Source organism: Podarcis liolepis (genome assembly GCF_965112155.1).
Source record: "Podarcis liolepis genome assembly, chromosome: 2".
Classification (NCBI taxonomy): Eukaryota; Metazoa; Chordata; class Lepidosauria; order Squamata; family Lacertidae; genus Podarcis; species Podarcis liolepis.
In genome coordinates this window covers 6,679,817-6,691,434 of record NC_139555.1, presented here as the reverse complement: position 1 = coordinate 6,691,434, position 11,618 = coordinate 6,679,817, and the positions used below count along the sequence as shown (strand labels likewise).

Here is an 11,618-nt window from a genome sequence, read left to right as displayed (position 1 = left end):
TCTCTCTCTCTCCCCCCACACACATACACACACACACTTTTGTATTCAGTTTTGACCAACATTCACATTTTTGCAAGCAGTTCCTTCTAATAATACATGTATGTAACTGTCACTGATATGTTCATTTCTATGCACAATCCCCATAATATATGCATTTTTGTACATTGGTTGGAAAACTGCATTGCAAAATTCAGATAAGTGGGAATTTTGAAGGATGGCTGGGTTTCAGTTCTCATATTATTTTGGAAAATCCAAATTTGATAGATTCAGCCATAAATAAGAACCGAATCAAAATTCTCCCCCATACTTTACATGTGACAGACTGTTCTGTTTCATGCCTGTGAGTCCCCACTATGATGTGACTTACTCTGTCAGAGGCAGAACGGCCAAATTCATGGAATTCGTATTTTCTTGGAATCCAGTAGCTTCCCTTCTTGTTGCTGCATAATGTGCACAGTGCCCCTGAGTATCTGTAGCCCAACCCTTGTTGCTTTAGCCGCTCAACCCACATCACCAAGAACCTAGATATGTAAGCTTCCCCTTCCTGCTATTTGAGAAATGGCGGATGGAATCATTGACGTTAAACCTGACCGTATTCTTAGTGAAGTCTTACTTAGCCTTTGCTCTGCTTGACCTTTGGTAGCCAGTGGAGTGCCTTCCCCTTTGATGCCTGTTCTGGTTGCTTCTGAAAGCAGACACCGCAACTCTTAAGCTTTCGGATCCACAAGCATCGACCTCCTTTGGACAGCAGTCACCTCCTGGTTTTGCAACATTTTGGGAAGAGCATGGGGCATTGGCTACAGCTGGAAAGGAAACACATGGAATGGTTATTGCCAAAACTTCTTTGGGGCACCAAACATGGATTCTGATCTGCAAAGAACAGGAGAAAAGAACAAGGAAGACTACTTACATACGCTGACTGAGTTTGCACAATCTTTGGACATCCTGTGTGGGCAAGGATAAAAGAATATAGTACGTTCTCTTTCGACTACAGTCACATAACCCCCAAATCCCATCTTCAGATGTTTATTACCTAGATCAATTTAAAGTGTTGGTGCTGACCTTTAAAGGCCTAAACAGCCTCAGCCCAGTATACCTGAAGGAGTGTCTCCACCCCCATCATTCAACCCAGACATTGAGGTCCAGCTCCGAGGGCCTCCTGGCGGTTCCCTCCCTGTGAGAAGTGAGGTTACAGGAAACCAGGCAGAGGGCCTTCTCAGTAGTGGCCTGCCCTGTGGAATACCCTCCCATCAAATGTCAAAGAAATACAACTATCTGCCATTTAGGAGACATCTGAAGGCAGCCCTGTTTAGGGACGTTTTTAATGTTTGAAGCTTTATTGTGTTTTTAATAGCCTGTTGGAAGCCGCCCAGAGTGGCTGTGGAGGCCCGGCCAGGTGGGCGGGGTCAAAGTAATAAATTATTATTATTATTATTATTATTATTATTATTATTATTAGTCCAAAGGGTACATTCCCCTTCTGGAGGTGGGGTGTATACCAGTGGTAGGTTGTGCCAGATGGAAAAGTGGACAGAATAATTCAGTAAAGTAAGCTACATTCCAGTCATGCAGACGTCAGAGGTTTCTGTGCACACACAAACACACACACACACACACACACACACACACACACTCCCCTCCATCCAGGTTTGGAAGAGGCGTTATCATGCTTCAAGGACACGACCCAGCACTCAGAGAGGGTGGGAACTCTGGGGAGAGTCCTGAGAACCAGTTTGAGGGCCCTCATTTTATGAACTCCATTTGCAGCCAGAATTCTCTGGATGCAACCAAAACTCTGTACTCCGAATGACACCCATTTACTGCTTTGAGATCCCTAAGTGCAAATTAACCTTTAGTTAAAAGTAAAGGTAAAGGGACCCCTGACCGTTGGGTCTAGTCGTGACCGACTCTGGGGTTGCGGCGCTCATCTCGCTTTATTGGGCGAGGGAGCCGGCGTACAGCTTCCGGGTCATGTGGCCGGCATGACTAAGCCACTTCTGGCAAACCAGAGTAGCGCACGGAAATGCTGTTTACCTTCCCGCTGGAGCGGTACCTATTTATCTACTTGCACTTTGATGTGTTTTCGAACTGCTAGGTTGGCAGGAGCAGGGACCGAGCAACGGGAGCTCACCCCTAGCGGAGATTTGAACCAACGACCTTCTGATTGGCAAGCCCTAGGCTCTGTGGTTTAGACCACAGCGCCACCCACGTTAACGCTTAGTTAACTTTCTATTAACATAACTTTTCATCATGATTCCACTGCCATTGCTCTCCCAACAGTTTGCAGGCTCACCTCTCCTCTTCCCCTTCCAGCAGGCTTTTGTAGGCTGCAATCTCAATATCCATGGCAAGCTTTGTGTTCAGTAGCTCCTGGAAGTCACACACCAGGCACGCCAGTTCGTCCTTGCCATTCCGAAGGGCCTCCACCAGCTCAGCATATTTCTCCTGAGCATCTTTCAGGGCACAGTCGCCACCGCCCGTCCCATCACAGATGGCCTTCTGCAGCTCATCATTCTGCAGGGATTACAGAAGTTGGTCAGGTTAGCCTCCATTTCCTTGTGCTGGGTAACCAGATGACAAAACCCTTCAGTGTACAGATTTGAGGTGGTTGTGCAGTGGTTTAATTTCTCCATCAGAAATTTGGACTGGTCCCTGCTTAGGATGGTGGAGAAATTTGATTCATTTCTCATTTTGAATTTTATTGTTATTCATGTTTTTATACTGTGTTTTATGCTGCGTTTACAATTAAGTGTTTTAAATTTGTTGTTAGCCGCCCTGAGCCCGGCTTTTGAACCAGGAAGGGCGGGGTATAAATAAAATTTTTTTATTATTATTATTATTAGGCAAAACTACCCAATGGGCAATTCCTGAAACAATATGCAGGCTGAAACGCAGCCAAAAAATGTGTGCAAAAATGTGTATATTCAGGGAAGGTATAGATAAAAGAGCACACCTTAGTGAAAATAACAGAGAGAAGTGCATTAATTTAGTCAAAACTTCATACAACGACGTGTCTATAAGGAGAAATGCAAACTAAGAACCAAGAAATTTACGGCTGTTTGCTCAAAGAGAAAAGATTCCAGTTGTTGGAAGTGGTCTTGTTGTGATCTCTGCTTGGTCTAATTCCCAGTCTGCCTATATTCACCAAGCTACTCACAGCTGCTACCCTCAACCTCTCATGCCGTTGTCTTCCCAGCATCCTTGTCCAAAAAATTCAGATTGTACAATATAAACAATTAAGAAATAATAAACTACTTTATACAAAACTGTATTGCATGTGTGGTCTTATGTGGATACGTTGTTGTTGTTGCAGAATTTGGATTTTTGAAATCTGGTTGCCTGACCTGTTCACCACCAAACTTACCTCCTTTTGCACACTCTGAATTTCACACTGAAGCTTCTCAATCCTCCTTGTAAGTTCTGAAATCTGCTGCTTGTATTTCTTCAGGTCTCCCTTGAAGCAGCATCTCTTGCTTTGAGCCTCTTCGTACTAGGGGGCATAAACAAGGGTATGATGGCTATTTAGCAAGGGCAGCTATAATGAGAGAGATCAGATGCAAAGAGCATAGGACCAGGTCAGGCAGAGTGAGACAGCTACCTCATGCAGCAGATTCTGGGAGGGTGGCAATGATAGCCCCCCGCCCTTCCTTCTGAGTCCCTGCCCCACTCCAGCCCCACTCATCCACCTGAACTGGTGTCCTGGCAGTTTATATAGCTTAGGCCTAGGACCCTCGTACCTACGGGACCGCCTCTCCTGGTATGCCCCACAGAGGAACTTACGGTCTTCAAATAAAAACATCTTGAAGGTCCCAGGCCACGGAGAGGTTAGGCTGGCCTCAACTAGAGCCAGGGCTTTTTCGGCTGTGGCTCCAACCTGGTGGAACACTCTGTCACAAGAGACAAGGGTCCTGCAGGACTTGACATCTTTCCGCAGGGTCTGCAAGACAGAGCTGTTCCACCAGGCCTTTGGTCAGGGCGCAGCCTGACTCCCTCCTTTGGCAATCTTTACAAAACTTTAGTTTATGGTTGCCATCAATTTTGATTTTAATTAACTTTTATAATGTTTTTATAATGTTGCACTATTTTAGTGTTGTTAGCCGCCCTGAGCCCGGCTTTGGCTGGGGAGGGCGGGATATAAATAAAAATTATTATTATTATTATTATTATTATTATTATTATTATTATTATTACAGCTACAAGTCAATGGACAAAATAAAGAACCCCAGTCTTACAATGCTACAAATTGAGAGGATATCAAAAGCAGCCAGAGAAATATTTGTGAAGGATGAGGGCAACCTGAAATATTTCAGCAAATGAGTACCCCCTATCATGATTGCATAGTACTTGTGTCATTAAGACTTTTTTTTTCTTTAATAGACCGCTTTTTGAATTTGTGACATTTTGTTTAAGCTCCAACGCCCACCTTGTTTCAGCACCTACCTTGTTTTGGTAGAAGGCATCTGCCTCAGCTTTGCTCCTCTGGACAATTTCTTTGTACTCTTCCCTTAGGATGGCAATAATGCTGTCCATGTCTAAACATCTGCTGTTGTCCATTTTCACAACCACATCCAAATCTCCGGTGTGATGGTCCAGTTGAGCTTCCTCCTAAGGATATTGACCCAAATGCATCATCATTCGTTGTTTACCCCTTATCTCAAATACTTCTTCTCTCTGCCAACTTTGCTAGAGTTGTAATAAGGCAAATCTGTAATGCAGGTACAAATGCTAACAGCTGGTTCACATGGACAAACACATTGCTTGAACTACCATTACTTCCTTGCTCAGCTCTTTGTGGTGACTCTTAGCTGAACATGTGAATTGGCATCAGTGCAAAGCATTGCATTTGAGTTGGAGTTTGGGTTACCGTAATTAATCTGTAGTTACTCATTCACACATGTGTGAATGAACTTAAAAATGGAAGGCGTAATGCTGGTGGTCAACAAAAGAGATTTAAAGACTGACAACTGGGAAACACTGGCCTGCTAGTGCTCTAATTGGAGAACAGCCTTTACCAAAGGTGTCATAGGCTTTGAAGACACTCAAACTCAGGACGCAAGGGGGAAACGTGCTAAGAGGAAGGCACGCTTGGCAAATCCACACCGTGATCAACTCCCGCCCGGAAACCAATGTCCCCACTGTGGAAGGACGTGTGGATCCAGAATTGGCCTCCACAGTCACTTACGGACTCATTGTTAAAACCGTGTTTATGGAAGACAATCTTACTCAGCTATGAGTGATTGCCAAAGAAGAAGGAGAAGAATGCCGTAAGTCAAGAGACTTAACAATTTTAATATCTCATCATAACACTGCTCAGAAATATTCATTGTAACCTAAAAGTAGGCCTAATTCACTTGCAAATCCAGGCTAGTTAGGCAAAGATGCCCACTACATGTCAACCAACCACTGGAATTTACAGAGCTGGCCCTATCATTAGGCAGAATGAGGCAGCAACCTCAGGCAAATCATTTTGGGTGTCATTATGGCAATAAGTTATTAGTGATCTAAATGATGATGACTCACTGCCAGCGAGGGAGGGAGGTACTTAAGGGTTTTATTTTATTTTTTGCCTTAAGTTCAACGATGACTAGACTTGGATACTCTTCACCTTTTCAAGTGAGGGTGGGGACCACCGTTTACAGCTCTGCTCCATTCAGACCAGCTTTAGGAATTTGCTAATCAGATTCAGGTAGCTTTCCCCCCATGTCCATTACTTCTTCTGTACTTACTAGGATTTGAATGGCATCTTGAGATGTATAGGCTAAGTGGAGATAATACGGAGTGTTTCTGCAAGGAATGTCTCCTTACCTACCTTCAGATATATGCAGCGCAGGAACTCGATCTCTTGGGAGAGGAGACTGACATGTATCTCCAGCTCTGCATTGTTCAAAGCGACACAGTCTCTATCCTGCAAGGATGACATTTTCCTGTTATTTATATTCTACTGTTTAGATGTGGTTTCAAAGGAAAGGGGGCAAAAACGTCTAGAGTTTGCTTACATGAACAGACTTATGAGACATTTTATAGATCGTAAATCCATTTCATAGAATCATAGGACTGTAGAGTTGGAAAGGACCACAAGAGTCGTCTAGTCCAACCCCCTGAAATGCAGGAAACTTATGTTCAACATGAGGCTTGAACCCACAGCCTTGAGATTGAGTCTCATGCCCGCTTGGATTGGAGAAGGAAAGTTGGATAGATCCCCTTATGCAGGGATGCTCTGGCTTTTGGGATCTGGATCTGGGTCAGGGGGAGATTGGAGTTGTGGGGGCCTTTAGCTTCGGAGGGATTTTGAAACACGCTCTGAAATATCTTATGGACTTTAGTTTTGACTATGGAGAATGGGCTGACCTGTCGAGAAGGAATAAAGACATTGTTAGGTTGGAGTTTCCCCGAGATCTATTCCTCAGTGCCAAAGGAAGGAAATTAAGAACAAGATCAGCAGAAGATAAAGTTAAGTGCATGTATAAATATGAAGAAGATCTGCAGAAGGGACATGGAAAAGAGTTAAGAGCTTCGGACAGAAGATCACCAGGTTGATGGACCATATGGAATTGATTGAAAGGACTGACAGAATCCGAGACCAGGGAGAAGAGACGGTGAAAGAAGATTGGAAAAAAGTTTAAAATTTATTTAGAGAAATATTGTAAAATTAATGAGTGTTAGAAAAATGTTGGAATGATATTACATGGCTTTAGTAGAAACATTATAAGGAGTTAAGTTCAAATAAGTTTAGGGTTTTAATGGTAAGATAAGGTTAAAATAAATCAAGACAATTAAATGACAGAAAACAGTGAAAGATGGAAAGGATTTGCTGAAACAATTAATAACTAGAATACAAAAAAGGGAGGTGTGAGGAGGTCGATGAAACAAGTTAATGAAAGACAAAGATATGGAAATACTGGATGTGTTTTTAATTGTTTTTGCTTTTGTTTTTGTTTTGATGTACTGTGTCTTTTGTTTTTTTATGTATTGTAATGTATTGATTTGTATTGTTTACTTTTTCTCTTTTTTTACTTCTTTCTGTAATCTTTCAACTTTTAATAAATATTTTTTTTTTTTTTAAAAAAGAGATTGAGTCTCATTTGAGTCTCATGCTCCACTGACTGAGGTATTACTACTGTCCTGAATTAACAATCTTACATAGGTCTTTGGTCTAATTTCACAACTCCTTTTAATTTACTTATTGCATTTATGTCTGACCTTTTTCTCCAAGGAGCTCAAGAACAGTAGCCAACACTGTTTTACTCAGAGTAGACCTATTTAAATTAATGGACTTAAGTTAGTCGTGTCCATTAATTTCAATGAGTCTATTCTCAGTATGGCTAACATGGAAAGCATGACAGCACAGAAATGCATGAACAGAGTCTTTGAGGCCCAGTCCTACCACATTATTGCTGTCCAAAGGGGTTACAATGTAATAAAAGACGGAATTAAAGCAGAATGTTTGCATTCTAAAAAGTTATGGGATTTTGCCAAGCAATTTCATGGTATGCATTGATCGGAAATGAAGCAGTTAGACTACCCCAAAACCCTTGCAGGTACAAAGAGTATTTTGCAAACACAATCACAGATGACTGTCCCAATAGTATCACGACTACAGTAGTACCTCGGGTTACATATGCTTCAGGTTAAATACGCTTCAGGTTACAGACTCCGCTAACCCAGAAATAGTACCTCAGGTTAAGAACTTTGCTTCAGGATGAGAACAGAAATCGTGCTCTGGTGGCGCAGCGGCTGCAGGAGGCCCCATTAGCTAAAGTGGTGCTTCAGGTTAAGAACAGTTTCAGGTTAAGAACGGACCTCCAGAACGAATTAAGTACTTAACCCGAGGTACCACTGTACAAATCATCATGAATGCATAATAAAAAGGATGCCTGATAGGACCCCAATAATCCATAAACCATGGTCTCCATGGTCTCCATCCCTCCCAGCCTACTGAGCTGGGAGGAAGCAAGATAGAGGGGTGTCAGATGGTGGTGGTGATGACAGCAACAAAGAAAACTGAATTATTAAAAAAAATAAAATGGGGAGATTTCTCATTTTTAAAACAGATATTTCTGAAATGAGGAGAAAACCTCATTATTTTTAATTGAAATGTTTCAGCAGGCTATACCTGTTTTATTGTGTTTTTAATATTTTGTTGGAAGCCGCCCAGAGTGGCTTGGGAAAACCAGCCAGATGTGGGCAGGGTATAAATATATTATTATTATTATTATTATTATTATTATTATTATTATTATACCAATGGCTTCTTCCTCTTACCTTCTTGAGTTCTGCAAATTTGTTCTCTGCAGCACAGCGTTGGTTCACTTTCTCTTCATACCTGTAAGATAGAAGTTAAAATGAAACTACAAAGGGATGGTGATCAGTTCAGTATTTCACTCACTACTAAGAACAGAAGAACATATTATGAGCCCAGCTGAATTAGGGCAAAGGTCCAGCGAGTCCAGAATCCAGTTCCCACAGCAGCCAACCAGATGTCTCTGGAATCCCACAAGTAGGATATGAGCACAATAGCATCCCGCCACTGCTACTACCCAGCAACCACTGCTCAGAGTCATATGCCACGCTGACAATCTGATATTCCCACTGCTGCATCTGCCACTGCACTGAGTTCGCCACTCCCTGGCCCCTTCCTATTGGTAACTGACAGTGATGTGGCATTAAGAAGCCAGGTGACCAATGCCCACCACACCAGCCACTACTGGGTACTAACTACAGAGGATTTCCCCATTTATAAGGGATAAGTGGATTTCCTGGTCTGGATGGTGTTTCCATTGTAATCCAATGACATCTGCAAGCACCACATTATTTACCGCTGTGGTGGGCAATACTGGGCTAAAAGTATTGGACTAACTCTTTATAAGAACACTCCAAATATGACATATTTCCTCCTTCAGATATGCTGTGCTTCAAGGATGTCTATGACTCAATTCACCTGTTTGTTCAATCTCACGGTGGACACTTAATAAAAAGTGACTGTGTGTCGCAATTCATTCACTGGAGTTTGCAAAGTGGAACATGCTGTCTATGTCAGGGGTAGGCAACCTAAGGCCCATGGGCCACAAGCAGCCCACGGGGGTCGTTTAACTGGCCCACGAGCTGCCCCCAAACCGAGCCGCCTGCTTGGCGAGTCCCCACATGCTGTGCTAAACCAGAGCAGCGACTCGCTTCCTCTGGGCCGAAAATCACATCTGCCCAGATGCAGACGTCGACACTGGAAAACACAGTCGCATGTGCACGCGATCCGGCCCATGGAGGGATCTCTGCTGGAGTGATCCGACCCAGGCGAGGTAAACCTTTCCGACCCCTGGTCTATGTGAATGATCCTGGATTCAATCCTTGCCATCTTCTGTTAAGGGAATCTAAACCTGTGCTGGCCGTCTTTGAGATACTGAGTTTGACAGACCAATGATCTGACTTAATGTACAGCAAATTCAGATGCTCCCCTAGATACTGTTAATTCATTCCAAAAACTAGAGAGAAACAGAAGTGTGCAGGGGAGAAGCAGAATTCTGTTAAGTCACCATTTATGAAGGACAAAAGCCAATTTAAGGAGAAAAGACAGAAAACCCTTTCCATTCTTAATGCCATCATTTCCTTTCTTTGCACAATTCCAGAACAGCTGATTCCATGAACCGGTCAACTCACCTGGACTTGCAGTCTTCAGCCTCTTCTTTTGAACACTCACAATCAGTCTCCAGTTTTCCCTTCTCACACAGCAAATGGTCCAGCTGCTTCTTCAGGTTGCAAATGAACTGCTCGAAAATAGATTTCAGACATTTTGTGGGTGGTTTGGCTTGTTTCTGTAGAAAGGACCATTTGGTTGAAAGCAGCTGGTTCTTCTGTTCCAAGCACTGCACCTGAAATCCAACATAAAGCAAATGAATAGATATGAAGAAGATTTTGCCCAGCAATGCTTACTGCTCAAACTGTTTCACAGAGTACATCTATATTACAACATGGCTGCAAATTTAGTGGTTTAGTGAAGGTGCAAAATGGATTGGTGCAACTAGCTAAGAAAAGAAAGGCCTTTGTGAGAATATTGGAAGCAAAGAGATCAAAACAAGGATTAATCTATATATTAGAAAAGGTTTGCTTAGTGCATAGAAAAGATTAAGGCCAACTGTTTTCCAAGTCTTTAAATCAACCTTGCAAATAAATCCACCCAAGTTACTAGCTCATAACAAATGTACTCAGCTAATTAATCACTTTTTGTTCAGCTTTGGTAAAACATTCACATGGAAATAATTGCTACTCAATTCAGATGATAGATCTTTTACTAGGATGCTTTAAGGAGTGTCAGGAAGAAGAGGTCTATCAATGATCCATCCCACCTATAGATGCTACAGCACAAGGCTGGAAGAGATCCTGCAACTCATGGACTCCAGCACCTCAGTGGTCACCATATTGATGGCAGATGGCAACCATCAGTGTCGAAAGAGTGATGGTGCTACATGCTGGGGTGGGGTCTGAGATTTGTTCCAGGAATAAGGGGTATGGCACCAGTTTCACCATCGTACAAGGACAAGGAGTCTTAACCCAACAGCTGCACCTATTGCAGATACCAGAACCAGGCTAAAGATTACTTGAATGCTTCCCAGCAGCACTGGCTATGGCAACAGTCTGGTGGTGCAACAAAAGCCTCCCATTCTGATCTCACCTTATCAATGAAATCGGCAAATTGGCTGTTAAGGTTCTTCATCTGCTCCATCTCTTGTTGTCTCACTTTCTGGATCTCAGGGCAGATGTCCACATGGAAAGGCTCCAGCAGATGCGGGTCAACCTGTACCCCATGGATGCTGTATCTTCTATGCACGCTTGGACCACCAGCTCCACAAGTGCCACTCTTGTAGTCTCCACACAGGACTGTTGTTCTTCCACTAATCCTAGACATACTTCTGCTTTTGTAGCTGCCAGGATGAAACCGGGAGACTGAGTTACTTGTGGAGAGTTTGGTGAAGGGGCTTCTAGCACGTTGTCTGCCTACTAAGAGCTGACGGCTCATGTTGCCTTATTGTTGTGGACGCGACAGCAGAGGAGGACGTAGAGATGGAGACCCAGCAGCTGTGATGGAAGACCTTGGAGCTGGCCTCTCTTTTATGTGTTGGAGGAACTGGGCTTGGTTGCATGGGTAACATCAGGACTCATGTGGTTGGTATGCCCGCCAGCAAAACACAGTGCTAGGCACAGAAGAGAACTCAAAAATAAATTACAAAACAAAACAAAAAAATGCATGGCTTGCAAGATTGTCATGAGAGGATATTGTTTAATTAATCTGCCTCCTAACTCTAATTACAGTTTAGTTAAAAATGTTATCCCAAAAGGGATCTTCATGGTCTGACATCAATATCTCTGGCTCTTTTTACTTTATTATGGGAGAGAACACCTTTGTATACATTACTGTTATATCAAAAGTGCTGTATTCAAAAGAATACAGGGACAAAAATAGGGCAAAGCATAGTTCCGTGTCAAAATAATAATTATCTTAGGTGACAAGAATCAGATATAGTTGTGGATTGTTTCCAATTTTGACCTGGGCAGAAGTCACTGGCCCAACCAATATGACTAATGAAGATAGCCATGGGATCATCTGCAGTTTGGTGGAAGAATAGTAT

General features: G+C 42.8%; 1 protein-coding gene across 1 annotated transcript; it reads right to left on the bottom strand.

Annotated features, from left to right (window-relative positions):
- Positions 1-827: 827 nt before the first annotated feature.
- Positions 828-11,008, bottom strand: LOC310701003 (keratin, type II cytoskeletal 73-like; the record flags this gene model as incomplete). Its single annotated transcript, XM_083490964.1, has 8 exons — positions 828-870; positions 2,294-2,514; positions 3,365-3,490; positions 4,441-4,605; positions 5,810-5,905; positions 8,263-8,323; positions 9,652-9,863; positions 10,664-11,008. 8 exons carry the CDS (start codon positions 11,006-11,008, stop codon positions 828-830), a joined length of 1,269 nt encoding a protein of 422 aa, XP_083347090.1.
- Between the last annotated feature and the right edge of the window lie 610 nt (positions 11,009-11,618).